The 27846-nt window shown below is 37.1% G+C and overlaps 2 protein-coding genes across 2 annotated transcripts in view; both read left to right on the forward strand.

Moving 5' to 3' along the window:
* Positions 1–5431: 5431 nt before the first annotated feature.
* On the forward strand, positions 5432–27478 carry LOC127645733 (zinc finger protein 271-like). Its single transcript, XM_052129395.1, has 10 exons — positions 5432–5531; positions 6191–6354; positions 7244–8245; positions 13346–13539; positions 19252–19396; positions 19947–20017; positions 21524–21644; positions 23471–26180; positions 26293–26399; positions 26521–27478. The coding sequence occupies exons 2-8, from the start codon at positions 6300–6302 to the stop codon at positions 24400–24402; spliced, it is 2520 nt and encodes an 839-aa protein (XP_051985355.1). The 5' UTR covers positions 5432–5531; positions 6191–6299; the 3' UTR covers positions 24403–26180; positions 26293–26399; positions 26521–27478.
* LOC127644906 (gastrula zinc finger protein XlCGF8.2DB-like) overlaps positions 5439–27846 on the forward strand; it is a 60553-nt gene continuing 38145 nt past the window's right edge. The window contains exon 1 of the mRNA XM_052128352.1: positions 5439–5460. The gene's annotated coding sequence lies outside the window, so the exon portion shown is untranslated. The remainder of the gene's footprint in view (positions 5461–27846) is intronic.

The raw sequence follows: 27846 nt of genomic DNA on the forward strand, positions 1-27846 counted from the left end.
AAAGTTGCTTATCAAAACAGAAGAAACATTCGAATAAGAAATTCGAATTGCAATCACCTGATATAAATTACAAACAGTAAACTGTGTAGGATCGTCTGATTACAGAGAACCCTGAGCAATGTGTCGCATTTCCTTAAATACCCAAACCATGAACAAGGGAATTTTGGGAGTGGTTAGGTTTGGAAGTCCTGGGGACATACATCATTAACATACAAGCAGGGATGGAGACAGACCTCCAGAATTATAAAGCATTTGGCAAAGACCTTATAACTTTGTTGTCATTACGTTTTGCAAACCTGGAAATGAGAGCACTATACCAGACGCACTGAGACATTTTAAATGATACCAAACATGTTCCACTAGTTAGATTATTTGTATACATCACATATTATATTTTGTTGGATGTAGATAAGGAGGGGGGGCAGATGTTTGTGCCTAAATTGGCCTGAGGTTAGATAGAGGTCAGATGTGAGATTTGTGTTTTATTGTCCTTGCTCAGTAGGATGTGTTGACTCAGGTGAAAATGTTCTTCTGTGTGAGAGTTTTTATGACTTGGTTCTCGCAGAGTTCTTTTACTTTTACGACCTCTTGATGTCAGCCTTACACTGGGGTGATGCAAGTTCTCATCCAATTGTATTGTGTTAATTTATGTCTGGTATTGATTGACAATTTGTGTGCTTTTAAGCAGACAAATCACCATTCTTCATCTGTAATTTCTATATTAAAATCATCACATGCACTTCTCTTAGATTCTGTAGATATCTTTGCTTTACCCAGATATTTATCATAAATAACAGATAGCAGTGCTTTATAAGTGTTTAATGTTTGTCTAATTGTTCTAATATTGTTAATTATGGATATTGTAAAGCAGCTGTTTTCATAGTTGGAGATATTAAAAAAACAATATTAGGGAATGTCTTTTTTTTTTCTGGTAATCAAAAGAAATAAGAATGTTATACTTATATAGATCTCCAATCTTACTTATACCCTTGTAGTACAAAGGTTTGAAGCCCATATCCCATTTGCCTGGAATAAAGTTCCCTTTTCACCATATAGGTGAACATAACTATATTGTAAATTGTTCACCCAAAGCCTTATGTGCTTCATACCACATCTCTACAGTATTCCTAACTGTGGCAGGGCGGAGGGTGGGGCCGGGTCGTGATCCTACACACCCGGTCCCGCCCTCCGCCCTGCCACACTAACAAATGGGTTTTTCGTATCTTTCAAGATTGTTTTGAGGGAATCTGAATATACATATACATCAAGACTATTGGTAATTTGAGTTTCTAACTGTATCTGTACACAAGGTACAGAATATCTGAGTTTCGAATCAGAAAAAGGCACCCCTTAACTGACCTGCCCAAAAGTACAACAGAAAATTCGTCAATTTTAATCCCCATCTGTCTGTTAGAAACAAAATTGTATCATATGCAATACAGTGTTCCACGTTCGCTATCTTGATTCCTTTTGGAGGAATCAATTTTGGGGTGACTTCTGAACGCAATTGCTAAATTTCTAAAGCTAGAACAAATAATAATGGGGACAAAGGACAACCCTGGTGTCACGATCCCTTGGTATCTGTCCCGTGTTTTCTGTTTCACTTATCACGTTCCATGTCACGATCCCTTGTTGTCTGTCCCGTGTTTTCTGTTTCACTCATCACTGCCGTCTCTGTGTTATTGTCCGCACCTGTTTGTTATTTTGTCATTATTGTGTCTGTTTATTTAAACCCTGCTGTTTTTCCTTTCCTTTGTCGATCGTTGAAGTTACATGTTCTTTGCTAACCTCTCTCCCTGCTTTGCACAGTTAATGTTTCCTTGCTGTTCTTGTTCGTCTGAGGATTACCCTGCTGTTCTTGTTCCCCACTGTTAACCCGTTCGAGGATCTCCCTACCCTTCGTGGATGTTCGCTACCTGCACACCGTCTGTGTGTTATCTAGTATTTTAGTTTCCTTTTCCCATCGTGGACTTTTTATTTGCTCCTGTGTTTTGTGTCCTTTTCTTTTGCTTGTTAAATAAACTGCATTTGGATCCAAACCTCCCGTCTGCCTTCCCCTGCATTCCTAACAATCCTACAATCATAACACCTGGTGAGTTCTGTGGAATGATTGAAATGGTTTTGAAATTATATTATTTGTTTTAACCTCTGCCATAGGTTCTTCATATAGCAATTTAATCCAATTACAAAAGGATCGCCCTAACCTGAATATATAAAGTACTTGAAAAAGACATTGTCAGGGATCAGAAAGAAGAGGATTCAATTGCAGGGTAAACCATGGTTTATTGGGAAATAAAGAAGCACGAGCCAGACAGGATAAGGTCCACCGACAAATCATGGCCTCAGAAAACGTAGACTAGGTCCATGGACCGGTAACTCCCAGCCAAGAGCAGTCCGCACAAGAGGTCAAGGATGGTGGCGAATGAGACGGGGGAAGCAACAGGCAGTGTTGGGGAGGTGAGGTGCGGCAAAGGGGAAGGGAGATGACTGCTGGTAGGCCGGAGGTGGCGGGGGAATAAGCTCTGTCCAGCAGCCTGGAAGACAGGGAGACTGGAGAGAAAAAAAAGAAAAAAGGTAAAAGACTAAACTGCTCGGAATGCAAGCCACAGGGGATAGGGAAAAAATAAAGCAAAAACCTATTAACTATGCCAAGTTAATGTATAGGAAAAATAAATAAAAATAATCAATAAAGATAAAGAAATAATAAATCAAATCAGGGCTGATATCAAGCTGGGATCAAGACACAGCAAAAAAGAAAAGTAAAATAGGAAAAAACCTTGGAATCCAAAGTAAATCAAAATCGAAGAAAAATAAAACTTGACTAGATAACTAGACTACCAAGAACAGCAAGGAAAAAAACCAAGACTAGCAAGACGTGAATAACAACATGCAAAACACGATCTGGCAAGGGACAAAAAACACAAAGGGAATATAAAGAGAGGCTAATGAGGAGTAACACGTGGATGTAATGTTGAACTAACAAGGTAACAAGAGGGAGGGGCGACAACTGACAGTTGAACACATGGAAAACAACACGTGCAGACACACATGGTGAACGAACACAAACACATCACGCCGAAGTGCGCGGGCGGACAAACAAGACAGCCAAGTGCTCCGGACAAACAATAACACAGACACAATCACAACTAGGCTGATCAAACAGGCGTCCTGACAGACATGGCCAATCGAACCTATCAAAGGCCTTTTCAGCATCTAGGGACAACATACACGTGTCCTTAGATCCTTCTCTTAAATATAGTAAATTTAATACATATCTAATATTGTGGAAAGCTTGACGATTTTTAACAAACCTGCATTGGTTCACTTCTATTAAAGAAGGAAGATACTTCTCCATTCTTATTTGATACTCGTACATAATTTCACCCATTTCTCTCGCTGCATTCATCACCTGTTGCCTGTTGCAAAAATTCCGAAACTTCATGATGAGTACACTTGGATGAGCCTTCTCTAGGTTTACTGGTTTGAAAGACCAGGTCCAAACTCCAGGCATGAGCTGTCAGCCGACATCACCTGTATGTCACCTACCTGTTTATATGAGGCCAGAACCAACAGGAGTGCATTCTTTAACTAAAGCACATGCAACTCCATAGATTTCAATGCACTAGATTTAGGTCACAAGTCGGCACCATAGCAGGGAATGGTGGGTTCAATCGCCTCACTCCTCTAAGGAACTTTATGACTAGATTATGTCTGCCTACAGATGAGCCAGCCTTTGTGGCATGAAATGCAGAGATAGCTGCAACATAAACTTTAAGGGTTGATGGGGTAAGATCAGCATCTAATTGCTCTTGAAGGAATGTAAGGATCTCAGCTATGGAGCAATTCACTGTGTTTTCATCACGTGAAAGAGCACCAATTAGCAAACACTTGCCATTTCAGTGCATAGAGGCGTCTTGTGGACTGTGCTCTAGCTTGTAAGATGGTGTTTATCTACTGAGCCAATTCCACCTTGTTCGTTGTGCTCCATTCAGGGGCCAGATATGCCAAATTGTGCCTTAAGCTTGAAAGAGCAGGTCCCTCCTCAGTGGTGTTTCTCACAGAGGACCGTCCAATACCTCCATCACATCTGGAAACTAGGACTGATTGGGCCATTTCAGCACAATCAACAGAACTGTTTCCTTGTCTTCTCTGACATTGCTGATCTCCAATCAGCCTGATGTGTGCGCGCGAGGGATAAAGGCGGCCACTGACGACAGTTCGAGAGAGAATGACAGCTCTGTGTGTTTATGTTTGTGTGTTTTTCATTCTGTTTATTATTAAAACTATTATTTATATTGTCAGGCTGGTTCTCGCCTCCTCCCTTCCCTTAACTTGCTTTACACAGGCAAATCTGTATCTCCCAAGATTTCTGATTTAGTGAGAATATCAAGTCCATAGAATATGGTTTGTTGTTTTACAAAAATTAGATTTATTTATATAAATTGATATCAACAAATAAGGTATATTATATTGTTATCTAAACAATTATGGACATGTTGGTTTGGTATTTCATTATAATTAAATAAATTAGACGATTATCTTAAATTTTATAATTATTTATTATGATGTATCATTGTTTTATTGATGAATAGCCATTGTTTTACAATTATCATATATTTTATTACTATACTATTATAACAATACTAATTAGTATTGAATTATTACTTTTTTATGTTATTTGCTTATTTTCCATGTGTCTACAAGATGTATGTCAATATATAGGCCTATGTCTTGGATGTCTATAAGACATTTAGCAGATGTCTTTGAGATGATTAAGAATGTTTTTAAATCTGATATTTAGCAAATGTTATTTAGATTGTGATGCTTTTCACATGAAAAAAAAATCTAAGACACACACCTTGGAGATGTACGTGTGCTTACACCAATAAAGAAAAGCCTCTTATTGCATTTACATGGCTACACACATTGTCAATAAGTATAACTGGTGTAAGAACATGCATGTATACACGCTCAGTCATGTGAACTTTGAGTAATGAACCCAATTTCAATACTTTTTTATTTCAAGTCTGCATCTTAGTACATACTGTAAGTTTCAAAGCTAAGTAATGGTACCTAGCCTGTTAATGTTTCTTTTCCCCCTCATTGTATTGTATATTGTGTGTATTGTTTACTGTACATTGTATATAATTATTGTGTTGTGTAAGTATGTGTACATTTGATATGTAAATTGTGTTGTGTAAGTATGTTGTTTACTGTAATTGGTATATGTCTCGTCACTGTCATGACTGCTATGTTGCTCGGAACTGCACACAAGAATTTCACCTACTGTTGCACTTGTGTACATGGTAGTGTGACAATAAAGTGATTTGATTTGATTTGATTCATGGGTGCAATATTCATCCCTTCCTCCAGAGGGCGATAACCAGTGAGTATTTCACAGAGTTGTGTAGAAATGTGAAATAGAAGAAGAGTGAAGAAGATGCACAAGCAAGTATTGTTGTATGTTCATGCTGATTTTGTCAATTCATCTTAAGTCTTGATTGAGGCAATTTCTTTTGTTCAACACTTATGTAAGTGGATAGTTAAAGATGTTAACTCGTATGAGTACCTGTTGTGTTGTTTAATCTCTGTTTCTCTTGTGAGTAATTGTGCTGTATAATGGAAATGTTTGTTTGATGCAGGATTGTTTTAAACTGTTTTTGATGTTTGTTAAATTCACTTGTATAGTTTGTATTGGGACTTTTTTTTGTGTATGACTGGCCTGTTGGAGACTTTAATTCTTGAAGTTTAACTGGATTCTAAAAGATATGCTATTTATATTCATCATCATTTCAGCTTCTCATTCAACACATTTAAATCTCGCCAAATGTATCCATTTTAAATGAGCTATTTGGGACTGGGCTATTTTTAATGCCAAATTCTGTTACTGTTTTGTCATCTTCAATATGTCATTTTTGTGTTGAGTTTGTTTAAAGTCTGGATTCATGTTTTTGTTGCAAATTATTATCACTAAATGTCTAAAGATCTATGTCTGCTCATTTGTTAAATTATATTTTCTATGAATGTTGGATAGTACCACTTTTACTTCCATTTAATTGTTGACGGTATTCTAGATGTCATAAGGCGGTTAAAGCCTAGCTATGGGTATACATGGTAAGCAGCATGATTGCATTTGTTACAACAATGGAATATTGTAAAAAATTAATGAATTTGGTTCCTTTTTTGGCAGTCATACAAGCGAAGAAAAAAGTATACAAAGAGAAACAACTCCAAGTGTAACCGCTGAAGTCTACTGACATACTTTTGGAAAAAAATCTGTTTAAGAGGAGAGTGAAGACATGAGTGATCCAGGGCCATGCAGAATAAAAGATGAAGATATTGAGGAACAAAGAGGTTTGTATTCATTCTTGATCATGATTGTTGAGGAACATTAAGGGTGTTTTCACATTTGGTTCGTTTGGAACGTTTGTTTTGGAACCTGGTGCATTTTCTCCCTTGGTTTGGTTCGTTTAGGCACATGTGAACGCTGCAATCGCATTCGGATCTGCACCAAAACATTTAGTCCAACCAATTGCAAATGCACTCTGGAGCAGTGTTGCCAACTAGTTTCAATGGAAAGTAGCTAAAGCCTGCTCGAAAAGTCGCTAAATGTCGCTAGATGACGTCACACGCTAATTAACATATTCATAACGTCATCGCGTCTCATTTGCATTTTGCATAGTGTCCACCCTTTACATGTGTTTGCTTCTCTGTGCTTACCGTACATACTGTAATATCCTATTAATTCCCTATATCTATCAATCGCTCATAAAGTTAGAAGCGTTTAGAGCAGATGAACTGTGAGATGGGTGGCTTGTTTGAAACTCTTTCCACACTGAGCACAGGTGAAAGGACTCTCTCCAGAGTGAATTACCATGTGATCGAGAGTTTAAAAGCAGAAATGTGAAGCTTATAATTTTATAAAAGCACTTACATTAATACTTCTGCTTAAACTTGTGTATTATTTGAGCAGTAAAGTTGTTTAAATCATCATTTTAGAGTTTGATCTAAAGAGTCTGCTTCATACAGTTCGCTAGATCTGGCAGCTGTAGTTAGAAAATAATAGAATCCGTAAAATTACAGTTAAACTAAACAATAATACCAGAATTATATGAAAATGTTAACTTTCAGCATTTAAAGGTCACAAAGTAGATACTTGACATTTGCTGCTTACTGCCATTAAATAGTGGCTCAATTCTATTTCTTTTTTCACATGTGTCTCAATTTACTCTGTTTGTTTTAGACTTGATAAGAGTGAAAGAAGAAAGTCAAGAATTGAATGGTGTGGAGGAGAAACATCAGTATCAGACATTTGATACTTTCAAGACTGGTGAAGTATATTTCAGTGGCTCAAAAACTGAAAATAATTTCTCACAGAAAAGAAGTCGAAAAACAAGAGCCAAAAAATCTTTCACTTGCTCTCACTGTGGAAAGAGTTTCACACAAACAGGAAACCTTCAAACTCACTTAAGAATACACACTGGAGAGAAGCCTTTTAAATGCTCTCAATGTGGGAAAAATTTCACGCAAAAAGGAAGCCTTAAAACTCACTTAAGATTTCACATGGGAGAGAAGCCTTTCACCTGCCTTCAATGTGGTAAGAGTCTCTTATGTCAAAGAAACCTTAAGATTCACATGAGAATTCACACTGGAGAGAAGCCTCACACCTGCCATCAGTGTGGAAAGAGTTTCTCTGTGATCGCAAACCTTAAGAGTCATCTTCGACTTCACTCCGGAGAGAAGCCTTTCACCTGCCTTCAGTGTGGAAAGAATTTTACACAGAGAGGACATCTTGATGTCCACATGAAAATTCACACTGGAGACAAGCCCTTCAAGTGCCATCAGTGTGAAAAGAGCTTTACAATTAATGGAAATCTTCAGCGTCACATGAGAATTCACACTGGAGAGAGTCCTTTCACCTGTGCTCAGTGTGGAAAGAGTTTCAAACAAGCAGGCAATCTCACAGTTCATCTGCGCTATCACTCTGGATTAAAGCCATTTAAATGTGATCAGTGCAGCAAGAAATTTCCGCTGGGATCACAGCTAAAGGTGCACATGAGAACTCATACTAATGAGAAGCCTCACGTGTGTTCGTTTTGTGGAAAGAATTTCAAAACTTCAGGAAACCTGAAATCACATGAGAGAGTGCATACTGGAGAGAAGCCATATCACTGTACTTCATGTGGGAAGAGTTTCAGCCACTCAAATAATCTACAGACTCATTTAAAAAATCATTGTCCAAAACGATCATATGAACCAATTTAATTTCAGGGCCAATTATTATTTAATTAAGCACTTCAGTCTTCACAGTCAGTTCAACTTCAGTCTGTTCACTAGATCTAGTGACTGAAAATCATAAAAAAAAGAACAATTAAACTAGGGTTTACATAATATTTATTTTGTTACGAATTGATGGAAATCAATTAATTGACTTTCTTGTTTTTTTTTTACAACTATTGTGGGTGACAGAGGTCTATTATAAATGTTGAATTAAGCTTCTACAAGTACTGTCCTGTAAATCTTTATAGTTTTATGAACTTTAAACATGCTTTTTTTCAAGGACACTCATAAACCGATGCAGCCTTATACGCTATTGAGGGTGAAGGGGGTAATCCTAGTTCAAGTTAATACAAATTGGGTTACACTTAAGAATACAGTATCTTACTTAATGCATAAGTAATAAGGAATTACAGCAGAACTAATAGGTAATTCTTCAATAACACTTAAGTCACTACTATTAACTACTAAGGAAGATGTGTTAACTAATCAGTATGTAATAGCATTTTATAGTTGTGTTAAGTAACAATTAGCTAATCAATAACTATTGAATTCAGTCATGCCTCCTGATGAACTACTTTTAATGATCTACTAATTCAGCTTCAGGAGAAATAACTATTGAGTAACTACTTATGAACAGTCGATTAATTATAATTACAATAATAGCATAACAATTAGCCATTACAATATTCAGGTTGTGGCCCTTCTTCCTTACTTCTAGTGTTATTATTACTATCGAAATGCAATACGTATTTCGTGGAATTACTACACTCCCAAAATGAGTCATTACAGCGAATTTAGTAGTTTTGGCCTGTATGGTCAATTGCTTTGTGAGTGTGGTCTGTAACCAGAAATCAACAACGGAATGGAACCCCATCCCCACTATAAGTGACTTGCCAACTTACCTCAGCTAGGTTTATGATTATATACAGTATAGTGTGTGTCTCTTGTTTTCCTCTGCACATATCACATTACATTTGGGTAAATTATTCCTGTATGCAAGGCAATGACTGAGGGGAAGGGAACATACAGGGAACCCCTGAGTAATTAATAAAGAATTACCACATAATTATGAAGGAATTACTTACAACCTGGAACAGTATTCTAAAGTGAAAATACAGAGAACCCCATTAAGGAATGATTATCTGGTACAGAACTGTAATTCCACATTACAAGATGACAAATTATAAGAACATTGGAATTATTTGCAATAAGTGTAGATAACATGCTTTCAATAATTTTTTTAATTTTATTTCCACACTAGAAAACAAACAGAAGGTGAACACTGTCATACATTTATTAAATCAAGTTTAATAAGGAATGTTTCACGCAAGGTCTTGTAGGCTTCAACGTCACAAGCCTCTAGCTCAGCTATTGCTGCAATAGTTACAATTGTTTTGCGGTCCACCCCACACTTGTGGTACGCCAGCATTTTGGTGATCCCCTATTCCAAGTACACTGCAGGACCTTTTTGTATCTTTGTATTGCATGCTCTGGTAGAAACACTGGGAGAGGAAAAAGGTGCATGATTAGTAACTCAATAAGACTATCATCTGTTGTGACAATATCAATCACATAGAGTTCACTGCCACATATGGTACGACCCCAATTAGGTCCTGATCTCATCATTATTGAGTCTGGGATTACATGACCAAAGTTGGTTACAGCGAATATTCATTTAGCTTTCTATGATGTTAATTGAGAAGCGAAAACATATTATGGCAGTTTTTGATAACGTACTCTCTAGACAACATTTTTTCTAAGACTTTTCCCCGGTACTTTAAGACACCATGGAGGGCACACACAACATATTGAAAGACCGTGCTCTACATACAAAAGTCAGATCTGGAGATTAAGAGGCAACAAGACCGAGAAGCTCTTGAAGGAACACTTGGCTTGTATTGAGTGGTCTTATTGGATGGGGTTGGGGATGGAGCACAGATATGGTCCTCTGAGGCGTTTGATGAAGGACATTAGAAAGTATTACTGCATTTACGGCATTACATCATATATTGTAATTCAAACATTACAATGTTCAGTAAAGTTGATTGAGGATATGAAACTAATAAAAAAAGTGAAACAGACACTTGTGTCAAACTTTACTAAAATGCTAAATCAGTATAACAAATCAGTTACTATGTACCATGCTTGTTAAAGATTTTTTTTTATTTTTTTAAACAATCATTCATTAATGGGGTTCCCTGTATTTTCACTTTAGAATATTGTTCCAGGTTGTAAGTAATTCCTTCATAATTATGTGGTAATTATTTATTAAATACTCAGGGGTTCCCAGTATGTTCCCTTCCCCTCAGTCATTGCCTTAAATACAGGAATAATTTACCCAAATGTAATGTGATATGTGCAGAGGAAAACAAGAGACACACACACACACACACACACTATTCTGTATATAAATCATAAACCTACCTGAGGTAAGTTGGCTAGTCACTTATAGTGGAGATGGAGTTCCATTCCGTTGTTGATTTCTGGTTACAGACCACACTCAAAGCAATTGACCATACAGGCCCAAACTACTAAATTCGCTGTAATGACTCATTTTGGGAGTGTAGTAATTCCACGAAATGCATATTGCATTTCCATAGTAATAATAACATTAGAAGGAAGACAAAAGGGCCACAACCTGAATATTGTAATGGCTAATTGTTATGCTATTATTGTAATTATAATTAATCGACTGTTCATTAGTAGTTACTCAATAGTTATTTCTCCTGAAGCTGAATTAGTAGATCATTAAAAGTAGTTCATCAGGAGGTATGAATGAATTCAATAGTTATTGATTAGCTAATTGTTACTTAACACAACTATAAAATGCTATTACATACTGATTAGTTATCCCATCTTCCTTAGTAGTTAATAGTAGTGTCTTAAGTGTTAATGAAGAATGACCTATTAGTTCTCCATTAAGATACAGTATTCTAAAGTGTTAACCAAAAATGGTAAGTGCCCTTTTCGATTCATGTCTTTTTCCATGTTGACTCATTGATTTGGTGCTCTGGTAAGATTGCCTTTCTGAGTTTACCGTCAATGCGTGTAAATATTTCAAACTCAGCATTGAGTGAACCACGAGTAAGCAATGGGTGGTTTAATCAACATAAAAACGAATTGCACGGCAGGAACCCTTTCTTTTGAAGAGTTTGTTAATGGATGGGAGAGAAACTCCAATTATCTTGGCTGTCTTCACTATCTTATCTAGGGACAGAGATCATTCAGTTTCCAAATCAAATGGTGGTGTAACTGCAGAGAAATCTCTTTATAGTTGCAGTAGAAGGTGGTGTGAATGGGAGAAGGGAGGGTAGCTTTTTTCATCCTGCGTAAGAAGTGAAGTTGGTTTTGGCCTTTTTGGTGATGGTGGTGTCAGTTGTCCTGGTGAGATCATCTGTAATGTGCACACACAAGAGCTTAACACTGCAGACCTTCTCCACAGCAGAGCAGTTGATGTTTAGAATATAGACAGCAGAGGTCTTTCTGAAGTCAACAAGCATTTCTTTTGTTTTCTCAACATTTAAAAATAGGTTGTTGTCTTATTCAGATTACAATTTTTTATTGATTCTAAGCATTATACAAATCAAAGCACAATATATAAATGCAGAATAAAACATTATCTCCCTTCAACCCCCATTAACTCCCCATCCCCTTCCAGTCACTGACCCCCAACAGAGTGGTCAAGGCCCGAGCCACACACGTACAAAAAATACACAAATCATCAAATAAAGAGAGAATAGGAAAAACGAAAAAAAAAATTCACCAAAGGATACAATTCACAATTTCAACCACAATCATGTTTCTCTCTACACCAAGAGCCCTTCAGAAAGATGAAGTAATTGTACCATTTCTTACCATATGCGACCAATCTGCCAAGCTGTATATTTGACATCTTTTCAAATGCCACCACCCTGCCCAATTCGGTGAACCATTATTGAAATGAGGGAGCACTTTTTGACTTCCATCCTGTTGAATTATCTGTCTGCCAATCATTACACTCGTTTGGACCCAGCTTTTTGTATATTTGTTCTCTGCTTTAATAATCGCTCCATCCCCCAATATACATAGTCTATGGCAGAATGAAATTTGAGTATCTGGAGCCTCAGATAAAATTCTGGACTCTTACCCAGAATTCTTGAATCTTGGCACGGAACCACAGAGCTTGGGCTATGTCGCAAACCTCCAACTGACATCACCAGCAGGTAGGTGTGTCTTTTAAACCAAGCCTATACTATCTAGAGGGAGTCCAGTAGAAACTATGCAAAATCTTAAACTGAATATGGCACACCCAACCCAAAATATGTTTTATATTCTTTCCTGCTCCCCATCCTCCAATACCAAGTTAAAATCTCTTTGATTGATTTAATTAAGGTCATAGCTTGTCGTGTGCATGTGAAAGTCTTAAGTCCATACTTGGCATCAATTCTCATCTTGCATCCAGCTCACATCCTGTGCATGAAGTAACTTCTTACACTCTTTGAATCTCTCCCGTTTCCCTTGTGTAGCACTGGCAAGTCCAGAAAAAACATAATGTTGTAAACCTCCCAGCACAATTTGCCTTTATTCCTTGCTGCACTTTGTGATTATGGGCATGAGCGATATGGGCCAGTAATCATTTAAACAGGAAACAGATGAGTTTTTTTGCACAAGGATGATCCTGACTTTTAGGTCCCGTTGCTGAGTGCAGTGAGATGTCTAAAGATGTCAATGAGAGTGCCTGCCAGCAGATCAGCACATCCCCTGGGCACCTGACCAAGTATAGCCTATTATCTGCTCTAGCAGATCTATGTGGGTTAACTCTTCGGGGTTTGTTGTTTACCTCAATTGTGGATGGACAGAGGACCAGGTCGTTGGATGGAGGGTTGGTTGTCCTTGCAGATTCCTTGTTTTGTGCCTCAAAACATGCTAAGAAGTGAAAATCCGGCAAAAGTGCAAGGGGAAGCCCAGTCCACGGCTGGGCAGATGTCCTCTAGAAAACCTGTGGTAAGATGGCACCAGTGTGTGGCTGGCCGTTTGTTACCTGGTCTGTTTGCTTTTATCCTGTTTATGTCTCCTTTTTTCCAAGATATCTCTGCTCTGTTGGTTTACAATCGTCTGACACTCATTAACATCATTAATACTGTTGATAAGCTGTTTAAACAAGAACTAAGAGGATTGTGCACCTACATTCCTCCCGTTCTGTTAACTATACCATCATGTTTACACCTGCTTGTGCTCTTCACTGGAGAAAACATCAGAGAAGACGTGGAACGCAAGGAAGTATATCTGTTAAATCTTTATCTGACTGATCCTGTGTTGTGTATTATCGCTCACTTAAATTCAATAATGATTATATTTAAGAGTTTTCTGACTTTTTGTGGGCAATCTTGCCAAAATATGACTTATGAGATATGAGATTTGAGTATTCATGTTTGTTGTCCATTAAATCTTCTGGCCAAATACTTTTTATCTTGTTCAACTGTGAGGGGTCCTACACATGAACATGGATATACATTAGACTTTGCTTTATCTTATGTTTTTTCTGTCAGTTATACTGGATTATTCTTCTCCGATCATAAGCCTGTTATTTTCGGTGCTTCCTTCCCTAATAAAAATGTCAAACCTCACTCTCCTGCTCACTAGTCTCGCATAACTTCTACGATTGACTAGCGGTCAACCAATATGGGTTTTTAATGGCCGATGCGGATATCCAGAAAGCAGGGTTTCAATGGCGATATTTCACACAAATTATATATTAACGCAAGTATAAAAATACAAAAAAATTTAACTCAGCACTATGTAGTGATATGTGTGTGGCCGGGTGATGTCTGTTGAAAGAGAGGCTGGGAGAGGAAGAACAGTAAGGATTGACACCTGTGGGAAATCACCTCTAACAGCTGTTTTGTGTTACAGTGAGAGGTGGTGGGAGATAAACAGTCCAAACAACTGGAGGGGAGAGAGAGACTCATGCAGCCGTTTTTGATGTGTGCATTCAGTTCCGTTATGCTGAAACGCAAACAGTGTGTGAGGATACTTAAGAGTATTAAAAATAAAGATTTACTTTTATTGTTTGCCCAGCTCCCACTTCCTCCTTCACGCAATAGACTTGTCACACACTATATTTACTCAATTTAACACAAAACTTTAACTTTGTGAAAAAAATTCTTTAAAATATATGTTTTTTTTCTTCTGATTTCTATTTAGTCATAGATGTTTAGTAATTTATGGAAATAGCAGTTCACACAGTAGTCCAGCAGCCAAGGATGGCGTAAAATGGTCTTGTTTTAATTTTGTGAAAATGATATGTCATAATGTCATAATCTCTGGCATGGAAGACAGAGAAAGACAATTAAAATTAATAATTGGTAGCCTAGTCTTTCTCACTTTTATGAAAACAGAAATATGGTCCATTCAGACTTTTTAATTTTCTCACAGCCGATACCCCTGAACCCCCGAACAGTATCATTCCACAGTCACAAGGGCTTCTATTCCCCATACTTGGGTATCTGAATGTAAAGAAAAATAAAAAATATATAATTTGAATGTAAAAATATTCAAACATTCATATTCAACTTCACTTGATTGATAAACTCTATAAAATATTGTAATATTTTGGTAGAAGATCCCTCAGACACCACTGCTTTGGCTGTCTCTTTATTTAATACATGCACTACACATTTGTTTATAGACTAAATCGATCAAACTCAACTTTTTAAACATAAGCTTACATTTTATCATAAATTCATTCAGTTAAATTGTTTATTTTCAGTTTGCACTCTAAAAGCATTTAGCGAGGCAAAATCATGTGTAAATATTTCAGATTAGGTGCAGGTGATGGTTATTAGCGTCATACTTTGTGTGAGGTCAGCGTCTCCCTTGGTTTGTATAGATGACGCTGAAGTTGCGTTCCGAATGACTGATATTTTTGAGCCCTACACTCTACCACACTTCGAAGCTCTCACTCTGAAGGGTAAACCATTTGAAGGGATTAGGGCACAGGGATGAGCCCTTCGGGATAGAATGCAACCAGGGCCAGTCTCTTGTCCATGCAAACAGAAGGTGGCGGAAAATACCGTTATTATTTTGCGAAACGCCGTTAAGAAGAAGAAGAAGAAGTTGCTGTTATTGTGACGTCATAAGGACTCCGCCGCAGCTCTGCCGTCTGTTGTGATTCAGTTGATTTAAAGGTTTGTGTTTTTCAGCGCTTTAACTAAAATATATCAAACAATACAACAATTTTACACATAAACAACATGGTAATATTACTTGGAAATCATTTAGATTGATCTATTGTTTAGGTGAATTAATCATTAAAACAAGCTTAACTCATGGAAGATTAAATTAAAATTTAACTATTTAAAAAAAAAAAGATTATACTTCTTTTATATTTAGGCATTCAGCAGAACTGTTTATCCAGAAGGGCAACATGCTTTAAAAGTATTTTGTCATACAAAAGTCATCAATATGCAATAACAATAACAGTCCAGCAGGAGCTGAAGCAGAAAGGGAAAATTAATTTTATTATATATGTTCAAAGATCTTTTCCAGATGATGTGTTCAAACCACTGATCTTCACTTCTACATTTAATGAAGTACTGTATTAATGTCATTGTTGTCTGTTAAAAACCTTTATTTATATGTTTATGAAAAATGTGAGATAAAATAAAACCTGTGCTTATTTTGTATTATTTGATCAAATAATTGTTAGACAAAAAATATCAGGATAATTTTTATTTGGATTCTAGTCAGGGAAAACAGATATCAATACAATACATTGATTCCGCATTAAGGTCCCGTTATGGATGAATAAACATTGAACCGAGTGTATGGCTTTGTGTATATGTAGAAGATGCCTTCATTTCTGAAATTATTATATACTGATAAGCCAAAACATTATGACCACTCACAGGGGAAGCGAATAATGTTGATTGTCTCCTAACAAGGCCACATGTCAAGGTCTGGGTAGATTAGATGGTAAATGAACAATCAGTTCCCGTAGTGGGTGGTGGTGGTGTAGTGCATATAACTGGTAAACTGGTAATCAGAAAGTCGCTGGTTCGATTCCCACAGCCACCACCATTGTGTCCTTGAGCAAGACACTTAACTCCAGATTGTCCCTGTAATAAGTGCACTGTAAGTCGCTTTGGATAAAAGCATCTGCCAAATGCATAAATGAAAATGTAGTCAACATGTTGAATGCAGGAGAAATGAGCAGGAGTAAAGACCTGAGCGTCTTTGACAAGGGCCATATTGCTATGGCCAGACAACTGGATTAGAGCATCCGGTCAGCAGTGGTGAGTGCCTACCGATAATGGTCCGATCAGGGACAAATTACAACCGGGCAACAGGGTGTTGGGCATGTAGGGTATTTGGCATGTAGGGTATTTGGTATTAAATTTAGAAGGGAACCATTGAAGTGCCCTCATTCTCACACCATTATATGTAAGGGAATTTAGGGTCTTGCAATATGTGAGCTATGAACTTGTCACGTTCTAAGTAACTAGATCTTTTGTCTGAATAAAATTCTCCACCATTAAAATCATAATACAATGTCTCGTTGTATCCGCTCACAATTTCTACTGAAAGGAATTCACTTTAATAAGGGACTTATGATTAATTCTCTTATTGGAGTAATATTTTTCTCATGGCTTATTGAAAATAATGTCACGCGTATTTAGGTACAGCTTTGAAGCAAACTCTTTTAGAAACGGGTGAGATTATTTATCAAAATATAACACAGTCAAATCATCTTTGAATACAGACAAACTTTATTGCAATTCTAAACATAAATCTAATCTAACACGTATATACATGAGACAGGTTGGTGAGAAGAGTGACATAATGTGAAGTAAATGATCAGTACAGTGAAAATGAACTTTATGGAGTCTGTTGACAATGCCTTAAAAACCATTTATCCTTATTTGAGTCTACATCGATTTGCTATATAATTACCCAAAGTATTTACACCAGCACTTTTAGCACAATACTGGAGATGTACTTTCGTCGATGATTTGGACCTCTGTAAGATCGGATAGTTATTGTCTGTATGAATGATGTGGTTGGCTTTGAAGCAAGGTCTTTTCATAGAGGATCCGCGACTCCCGTTTGGTGCGTGAACCATAGAGAGTGAGAAGCTTCCTCGCGACTTCGAGTCCCGAGCTTCCTTGGACCTCACATGGCATGGATCTGGTTCCAAAGAGATCCAGAGAAGACCACGAGGGAAGAATCAGAGCAGAGAGTGCAGTGGTCAGAAGAAGAGACAAGAGAAGAGAGCATGTTCATCCTGTTTGGAAACATTTGAACTGAAATTGGCCACATCCCCAAAGGTGTCCTGCGCCAATCAGAAGTGACTTTTCAGAGTCACGTGGTCAACTGGGGTGTCATTTCCGACAGTTGATTTTATGGTCCTTTGTTTTGAATTCTTACAAATCTCCCGCTCAAAAATAGTGAATTTTTATATCTTGAGAATGGTACAAGAGACATGATATTCGTTATCATCACCTTCCTCTATGTAACCAAGCGAGCGTTTGCATACCAAATATAACATTCTTTCATGGATATTTTACGTGTAGGTAACAAAACGTGAAAATCCCTGGTTACAATCATACTGGTTAATTTGTTGGTTATACAACATGGATAAAACATTACACATATTTTAAAGAGGTATATCAGGCTATAATCATTAATTTGTCAGTTATACAAGTTAAAACATTTCAAAGCAACTTTCAGAATTACCTAGCAAGATTAGGTATTGTATAAATCGTGGATTTAAATGCATTCTGTGCATTTTAGAAGGTTAAATCGGTAAAGTACTGTGACTGTGTAAAATGTTCCTGATTAAGATTAAATGTTTTAGTATTAGAGTCGTGCAAATCTGCTGGTCTTTTGGAAACCTTTCAAAGAAAAGTCTTCTTTAACTCTGTGTGGAAGCTCAGAAGGTCATGCTGAGGGGCCTTTCTGACCAATGTTGATGCCTGGCTTTTAATTTATGGCATCGAAGAATTCCAAGGTTAAAATGTTGGGTTCTTCCCAGATTCAAATCATGTTGCTGCAATTCTTCTGCATGTATAATACTACAGGCACATAAGGCTTATCAGTGCATGAGGGCAACAAAGACAATCCCGTCTGGACCGAACCGACAGAAGGTTTACTGTTGCACAAGTCACAGAAAATGTTAATAATGGGAGGAATGTGTTACAACACAAAGTACATTGTACCCTGTTGCGTATGGGGCTGTGTAGCTGTCCACCACCGAAAGCACTTACAATGGGCATGCAAGCATCAGAACTGGACCTTGCAGCAGTGGAAGAAGGTCACCTGGTCCGATGAGTACTGTTTTCTTTTACATCATGTGGACGGCCATGCACATCTCCACTGTTTACCTGTGGAACTGATGACACCAAGATGCACTTTAGGAAGACGACAAGCCGGTGGATGGAGTGAGATGCTCTGGGCAATGTTCTGCTGGGAAACCCTGGGTCCAGCCATTCATGTGGACATCAATTTGACTCATGCCACCTACCTAAACATGGTTGCAGTCCAGGTACACCCATTCATGGCAATGGTATATACTGATGGCAGGACAATGCGCCCTGCCAGACTGCACACAGTGTTCAGGAATGGTTTGAGGAACATGATAAAGAGTTCAAGGTGTTGACTTGGCCTCAATCCAAATGGCTCGACCAACAAGTCCAAAACCCTGGAGCTCCACCTCGCAACTTACAGAACTTGAAGGATCGGCTGCTAATATCTTTGTGTCAGATACCACTGGAAGAGTTCATGCCTCGGTGGATCAACGCTGTTTTAGTGGCACACGGAGTACCTACAGCATTTTATGCATGTCATAATGTTTTGGTTCATCAGTGTACATTTCATCAATGATAGTAATGTAATTTGTGGATTAAAATAATTATAGCTTTAAAAACAAGTTTATTATAAGGTCATCTTATACTTGGGGACCTCTGATGTATCCTTTTATTTTTATTTTGGCAGATCTCATTCCATGCTGGAAATATTCCCATCATCCTTGAAGTGACCTTTGGCTTCAATCAAGTGGGAATAACTCATTCAGAGTTTGTGACCGCACATTCAGAGTTTATTAAAGAGGAGAAGGAAGACATCAGTATTCCAGATCTAGGTACATTAAAAAAAGGAAGATACTGAGGAATAAAGAGGTTGGTGTCCATGAGTGCTGAATCAGCATTTATGCCATTTACCTCAGTATTTCTTAGTGCTGTCATTCGATTAAAATATTTAATCACGATTAATCAAATATCACAGATTTTGAAAGTGCTGAAAATTAAATCATGTGTGTGTGTATATATGTATATATATATATATATATATATATATATATATATATATATATATACACACACATACTTTCCTGTCTAAATGTGTTAATTGCATTCTTAGGACAGAAAACAAAACAATATGTATCCAGTAATTGCCATGTAAAATCCCGGGCAGATTTTGCTTCCCAGTCCAGCCCTGGTCACTATTCACTGTCACTGCATCTTTTTTTCCTCCATAAAATAAAAGTGGATTGAGACTGAAACTAACATTCTCCCTAACATCTCCTTTTGAGTTCCACGGAAGAGAAACCTACAGGTAAATAATATACAGAATCAGTTATCAGCACCAACTCAACCTACATCAAATACAGCTGATTTCAAATATATCTTAAGAAATGCCACCACATTACCATAAACTCAGAGCTGGAACTCCTCAGATTCAGTCTTATTCTTTCCAGACTCAGGTACTGTAACACATTTGTAACACGCTGTTTAAAAGAAGCTTTTGTTGCCAATTTAACAGAATCAGTCGTGTCGCTAGAAGAGAGGTAAAGTCAATACAATCACTATCTATTCTTGAAAGAGTGGTCTTTTTGCCAACTACAGCAAAAATGGCTATTAGAGGGTTTGGACTAATGTTTATATTGAATATTTTAGAATAAGACTCAAAAATCAGTGCAATAGAAGTAGAAGAATACATCTTTGCCAACCAAGCCAACCAAACTTAAATAGTAAAAGACTATGTCTGACACAGATAGAAGACCCATGAACCCGGCAGTATGATAAAACAACAGAGCTGTGTACACCCCAAGCACTCTGGAGTGTGGATAGCACATAGCACCATCAAATACACTTCATTTTTGTCTTTTCACCCTCCACACTCGCTACCTGTCTCCCGAAGTCTGCGACATAAGGCGGCACATAGTAGAAGTGCAGGCGCTCTGTTTCTCCTTGAAGCCGAGACAAGCCAGATATCTTCGATGACTTAAACTTTAATAATGTGAAAATGGCATGAAACAGTGCAATCAACGAGCATTGACCAATGACCGTGTGGCAGGGCGGAGGGCGGGGCCGGGTCGTGATCCTACACACCCGGTCCCGTATTAGGCTAATCAAGCCTCTGAGGTTTAAAGGTCGACTGCAGAGTATCGTGCAGGAGAGAGAGATCGTTAGCGGATATGTCCGTCATTTGCGTTTATATTGTCTTTTAAGTTTACTATTAAAATATGATTTATATCGTCAAGCCGGTTCTCGCCTCCTCCTTTCCATTGAATACCATTACAGACCGCTTTTGTAAAATCTGGGCAATGAGTGATGACCGCAGATTAGGCGCTGGCGCCTCCCGTCTCAGCGGTAAATCGATAAAAGGGCAATATACAAAAGAAATAGCAATAGGCAAATACAAAATGTAATTATTAATCACTACATTATCACATATTAATAATAATAATTAGTTTCATCACAAATTCTATATTATAAATGTAAAATGATTTTTTTGTTTTTGTTTACGTTTGTATTAATTGGTAATTTTTTGATGATAAAATATATTATTTTCATCTATTTATCCACATGTATATAATTGATTGCTCAATTGATTTATTGATTTCTCAGTGGATTTATTTATTTATAAATTGATTATTGCGTGTCAAATATGGGCCCCCATAAAATTCTGTGACATTACGGGTTTTATATTTAATTGTGTTTTTATGACTGTGTTTTCCACGTTGCAAAAATCATATGGCCCTAGTAATGGTATTTTCTCTGTGTTATTGTAATTTTTTTTTTAATTGCCCCTTTTGTTTGACAGATCTGCTCCTCCAAACCACACAGCAATCATGATTCACCCCTGCAGTGAAGACACTCTCACAGCAATTCACCAATAAATGCTGTGATTATTTCCACCATCCAACAAGTGAAAAAAGAAAAAAGTGGTTTATAAAGAGGAACAACTCCAAGTGTAACCACTGAAGTCTACTGGCGTACTATTGCAAAAAATGAAGTTTGTTAAAGAGGAGTTTAAAGAGGAGAGTGAAGACATTAGTGATCCAGAGCCACGTAGAATGGAACATGAAGATACTGAAAAACAAATAGGTTGGTGACCATTCTTGATTCTTCACGGTGACTGTTTTGAGGAACATTGAGGAACACTGACGAACACAAAGCTTCGGACTGTTCACTAGATTTGGCAGCTGTTGTTAGAAAATCATAGTAGCAGCTAGTGTTGTCAATAGTACCGGTACTTCAGTACCAAGTCTGTACTAAAAGATGTAATAATACCAGTGTATTTAAAGTAACGGTAGTACCAAGAACCAACTTAATTCGATACCAGCACACTGTCTGATTTACACACGATTGCTTTCAAATACTCACACGCTTATTTGAGTGTGTGCTCTGTTACTCCTTTTATACTGAAACTGACAATTAATCAAATTAAAATAGTTATATATCCTAATGTTATTATTAAACCTCAAAAGGCTGCACTCTTAATCTGCATTGAAGCAGTGTGCTTTAAATAAATGTATGAAGCATACTGCTCATACATTAGAAATTCCACAGACATTGAGAATAATTTGTATTGTATGAGATGACAGAGCAGAGCACTAATCCACTGTGAAGCGCTTATTATATGTAGATTATAATACACCGATCAGCCACAGCATTAAAACCACCTGCCTAATATTGTGTATGCTGAAAAACAGTGCCAACCCACTTCTCAGAATAGCATTCTGAGAATCTATTTTTCTCGCCACAATTGTAAACAGCGGTTATCGGAGTTACCGTAGACTTTGTCAGTTTGAACCATTCTGGCCATTCTCTGTTGACCTCATCAACAAGGAGTTTCCATCCACAGATCTGGATGTTTTTTTTTTGTTTTTGGCACCATTCTGAGTCAATTCTAGAGACTGTTGTGTGTGAAAATCCCAGGAGATCAGCAGATACAGAAATACTCAAACCAGCCCATCTGGCACCAACAATCATCCATGTGATTATCTAATCAGCCAATCGAGTGGCAGCAGTGCAGTGCATAAAATCATGCAGAAACGTGTCAGTTGCTTAAGTTAATGTTCACATCAACCATCAGAATGGAGCAAACTGTTTATCCGTCAGAAGAACTGAAGTACGATTCAAAATAAAAGCTAGGTACCTGAAAGAAAAGAAATTGCAACAGAAATATATTACAACGGTGTATAAAATTTAATATTCACTGTAGTAATGTTAATAATTATGATTGATGATTATGATAATAATAATAATAATAATATTAATAATAATTAAACAATACAGTATATCACAAGCAAGAGTGCATTGGTACTGAATAAAAAATATTAAAATGCAAGGGTATGTTGAAAAGTAATTGTTCTATTTTTTTATTGTTTTTAAAGTAAATTTTGTAATGTTTTAAGAATCGATTTGATTATTAGTTAATTTTGATGATTAAATTAAACTTAAAACATTTTAATTCAGGAAAATTTATTTAAAAGCAAACATTTATTTGGAAATTAAACATATTTCAGTAGAGCCCTGCCTAAAAATAATTAAGAAATACATGCCTAATTAAGCAACTTTCATATCTTTTAATTTATTATTTACATTTAAATGTAACTTTAAATAGGCTAGGAGTGTGTTCAATAACTAATAACCATATTAGCACGTTTGCTGCAATATCGAAATTGATATCAAAAAGCATGAAATTTAACTGGTTTCGATATCGACTGCTGAAATGTTGGTATTGTGACTACACTAGAAGCAGTTACATTATTGTTAAACAAGTAAATGATACCAAAATCTACATGACCGTTACAGAACTTACCTTCATCGATTCAAAGATGACTTCAAATAGATACTTGGCCTTTGTTGCTTTCTGGCAATAAATAGGTTTTACCTTTATTTGTCTCAATTTATTATGTTCATTTTAGGCTTGATAGAAGTAAAAGAAGAAAGTCAAGAACTGAATGACATGGAGGAGAAACACCATCAGTATCAGACATTTGATAATTTCATGACTGGTGAAGAATCTTCTACTGGCTCAAAGACTGAAAATAAATTCTCACAGAAAATAACTCTAAAAGCAAAAGCCACAAATTATTTCACCTGCTCTCACTGTGGAAAAAGTTTTACACAAAAAAGAAACCTTAATGCTCACTTAAAGCTTCACACTGGAGAAATACCCTTCACATGTCAGCAGTGTGGAAAGAGTTTCCTACTAAAAGGAAACCTTGGCAATCACTTAAAAATTCACACTGGAGAGAAACCTTTCTCATGCTTTCAATGTGGAAAAGGTTTTGCAGTTAAAAGAGACCTTAAGTGTCACATGAGAATTCACACAGGAGAGAAGCCTTTTACGTGCCTTCAGTGTGGAAAAAGTTTCACGAAGAAAGGACAGCTTGATGTTCACAAGAAAATCCACACTGGAGAAAAGCCCTTCGCCTGCCATCAGTGTGAAAGGAGTTTCCGAGAGAAAGGAGATCTTAAGCGCCACATGAGAATCCACACTGGAGAGAAGCCCTTCACCTGCTCTCAATGTGGAAAGAGTTTCAAACAAGCCGCCCATCTCACAGTTCATCTGCAATATCATTCTGGATTAAAGCCATTTAACTGTGATCAGTGTGGAAAGAAATTTATGGTGGCATCACAACTAAAGGTACACCTGACAACTCACACAAATAAGAAGCCGCACGTGTGTTCTTTTTGTGGAAAGAGTTTTGCTAACTCAGGACACCTGAAATCACACGAGAGAGTGCACAGTGGAGAAAAGCCATACACATGCACTTCATGTGGGAAAAGTTTCACCCAATTAAGTAGTCTAAAGACTCATTTAAAAAAGCGTTGCCCAAAATTATCATTGTGAACAAAGTTCATTTCAGGGTCAACACATATTTAATGTAACAACATCAGTCAGTTCACTAGATCTGTTTGAAAGTTATAAAATCATTTATTAGAACAAAAAAGAACCTTAAATGTTAGGAACAAAAAATCCTAATATGCATAAAAAGAGGTATCTACGATATTTGATGTCATTAGAATGACAGGATTAGCCTTTAGCATATCGCATATAAAGTGAAGTTATTTAGGCATATGACCTAATCTTTCATTTCCATTTAGTCAGTTAGCTGTCACTTTTATCCAAAGCGACTTACAAATTAGGAACATAGCAAGAAATTTGTTGTACAACAGTCAACAATATCTGTCAGGTTCTTAAAGTTGCTGGAGTAGTATAGAAGCTAGTGTAGAAGGAATAGACATGCAAGATTTTTTAATATAAATATTGTTAAATATTAAGAAAGTGCATTTAGTGTGGACTGGTTAAGTGCTCTCGGAACAGATGTGTTTTCAGCTGGTTCTTGAATGTTGTGATGGTTTCAGCAGATCGTGTGGAGGTTGGAAGCTTATTCCACCATAGAGGAAGAGAGAAAGTAAATGATTGTGAGTCCTGATTGCCTTGGACTACTAGAGCATCTGAATAGAATACCCCTTATCCAAAGAACACCAGTGGGTATTATTATACACCCAAGTAGCACACCTCGCATGCTGTGTTCGACTGTGATCGTGAAATAGACTTTGTGCCTCTATGTGATGGGACCATCAGGCGCTGCTCGTTCATTGATCGCAGAGAGTGAGTTGGGACATGGACCTGGAGGAGTGAATTTAAGTAAGTGGGTGCTGTTCCAAAGGCTGTCCTGAAGGCCAGCCAGAAGCACTGCAGTAGTCCAGTCTTGAAATGACTAGAACTTGGACCAGGAGCTGTGCAGCATAGATAGACGGGAAAGTTCTGATCTCTGATAATCCATTCTGTTTAATTGCTTGGATTTAATATAGCTGGCAACTAATTGAGATTTTCAGTATAGAAACGCATACATATTCATGTGGAAGCACAAGAAATGTAATGCATTCTGGGAGGAATGGAAAATCAGTGCCTGGATAGTGGACAAAGCGGCTTAGCACAATCTTGTGAAATGCGCTCCTCGCTCCTGTGAAATTCTGATCCCTACGCTCAGCTTGCATGCTTTGATAGCTGCAAGAACACGCAGAATGCTGTTGATGAATGTTATATATCAGGATTGTTGGGAAAACGTGCTTGGTAAATTAACTGATGACCTGTGGCTGGCACATTTCCACGTGCAGTGTCGCACATTTGATGTTCATGCAAGAAACCATGCAGTTATAGATTAGAGACATTCAAATCAAAAGAAGCTCATTGGTCACTTGAAGAGAACTCAAGAGCCCGCTCCGACAATAGAAAGATTTGTTTCTGTCATTCTTGATGTCCTTTTCCTGGTGCTGGAACCATTAACTCACCAGGGAGTCCTGACGGTCAAGTGATTAACGACCTCCCGTGGGCAGATGCTAATGCATGATCCATCTCTCACCTACTGCCCATTGATTATGTTGATTAAGCTCGCACCTGAAAATCACTGGAAAGAAATCTGCTGCTGTGATGCTGTCTAAAGGGACAAAAACTGCATGCAATCTTGGATGGCTTTTAGAAGAGATGGGGATTCCCTCAATGTGCCGGAGCTATTAATGGTTCCCATATCCCGGTCACTTCCTGTGATGATGCAAAGGACTATTTTAATTGTAAAGAAAGTTACTTCATCATATTATAGCAGATGTAAATAAACACTACTGGTGAGTAATGTTACACCATAACACATATACATAAATATGAATGAACAGCTAGGCTATTTGTATATCCCAGTAAGGTAGCAAGTCCGTTTGTTGACTTGTTTGTCACCAATAGGTTTACCGATATCAATGTGGGTTGGGCTTACAATGTGCATGATGCAAGAGTGCTACGAAACTCCACCTTATTGCAGCTGACAGAAAATTATGTTCTTTTTCCCATTGGTAAGACATCTGTAGGACCTAGAGTTTAACAGATTATGTTCTTATTCACTTTTACTTGCTCTAATATTGGTGAGGGTCACGGTTCAATACCTAATTTGTGTCTTTCTGTTTCTCTGTGTAGGTCACATGGTAAATTTAAGGTGTACAGGTCCCTATTTTGCTTCTAGGCGACCATGCATATGCTTTCTGAGCTGGTAGATGAAGCGATTTCCAGACAATTGACATCTAACCAGAGAAGAGAGGCACTTCAACTACCAACTGAGCCATGCACACATTACTGTTGAATGTGCTTAGGAATGGCTAAAGGGGAGATGGAGGTGTCTGCTGAAGACGGTGAAAGTGACAAAAATGCCCCCTAAATTCAAAATATAGAAGCAAAAATTTCCCCCACAATTCATTTCTCTATTTAGGTCTAATTGTACACATTATTACATAAAGTATAAGCTGATATTGATTGAATTTCATGGGTAATCAATTCTCAATCTAGTTATTTATATTGAGAATGTATGTGAATCATGGACATGTCCCCCTCACTTTCAATAAAACCAAAGTTCATCCCCACACTTTTTCACAGGGTAAATGTGTCTTTCATACAGCAAATATCTAAATGTGTAAGTACAAAAGTTAAAATTCACTGGTCAATCATGTAATTAATTCAATAAAAAATTATCGATTGAGAGCCTTAAAAACATACCTTGTATATTTATGTTTGTCTTGAGCTAATCTTTCTGTCCCCCTCACTTTTGAAATGATTGCTATGCCCCTGATGTTAATCATTTGATTAAATGTAATTATTTGACTTAAAATGCCACCTTTTGTTTTGTCTTTGGTTGGAAAAAGATTCCCCCTGAAAATCAAATCCAGGGGGCAAGTGTCACCCCTTAAGGGAAAAGTTATTTTCTGACCCTGATGAGTGTATATTTTATTTCATATTTTGCTTTAATAATTTTAATCTAATTTTTTTACATTTTAATCTAAAAATGTATATGATATCATTTTTTATTGTTGTTATCTGTTGTCACTATTTTACATTTCATGCATGTTTAATACAAAATGTTCACAAGGTTGTATATGCAAAACTGGACAGCTTGTAGATTTTAACTTTAGAACTTGTACAATAAATATTTTTACTTGTAAATTTAAATTTACACTGGCAGCCCTGATTTGAAAGCTTGTAAATTAAAAATGTAAAGACATTCAGAAAACGTTAGGTTAAGGTGGCAGGTTCCACAATCGGATGTTTATGGGTGGGTGAACATTTAACGAGAGAGAAGTTGCATGGTTGTATTTACTTCATCGCATTTGAGTATCAGGACGCTCAAGTATTCATGTAAAACATGAAATAATATGGCATTAAAATGTGTTGTCAATCAGAGGCGGCGGCAGTTAAAATTTTAAATTTTTTTTTACAATTTTCCAAGTTTTCCTTGAAAGTTCACCATAGTGA

This window comes from Xyrauchen texanus, chromosome 6, assembly GCF_025860055.1.
Source record: "Xyrauchen texanus isolate HMW12.3.18 chromosome 6, RBS_HiC_50CHRs, whole genome shotgun sequence".
In the NCBI taxonomy this organism is placed as follows: Eukaryota; Metazoa; Chordata; class Actinopteri; order Cypriniformes; family Catostomidae; genus Xyrauchen; species Xyrauchen texanus.

Coding starts and splice junctions, on each gene's coding strand:
- LOC127645733 (XM_052129395.1), top strand. CDS start 6,300: ATGAGTGATCCAGGGCCATGCAGAATAAAAGATGAAGATATTGAGGAA. Junction 6,355..7,243: donor AGATATTGAGGAACAAAGAG/GTTTGTATTCAT, acceptor TGTTTGTTTTAG/ACTTGATAAGAGTGAAAGAA. Junction 21,645..23,470: donor AGATACTGAAAAACAAATAG/GTTGGTGACCAT, acceptor TGTTCATTTTAG/GCTTGATAGAAGTAAAAGAA.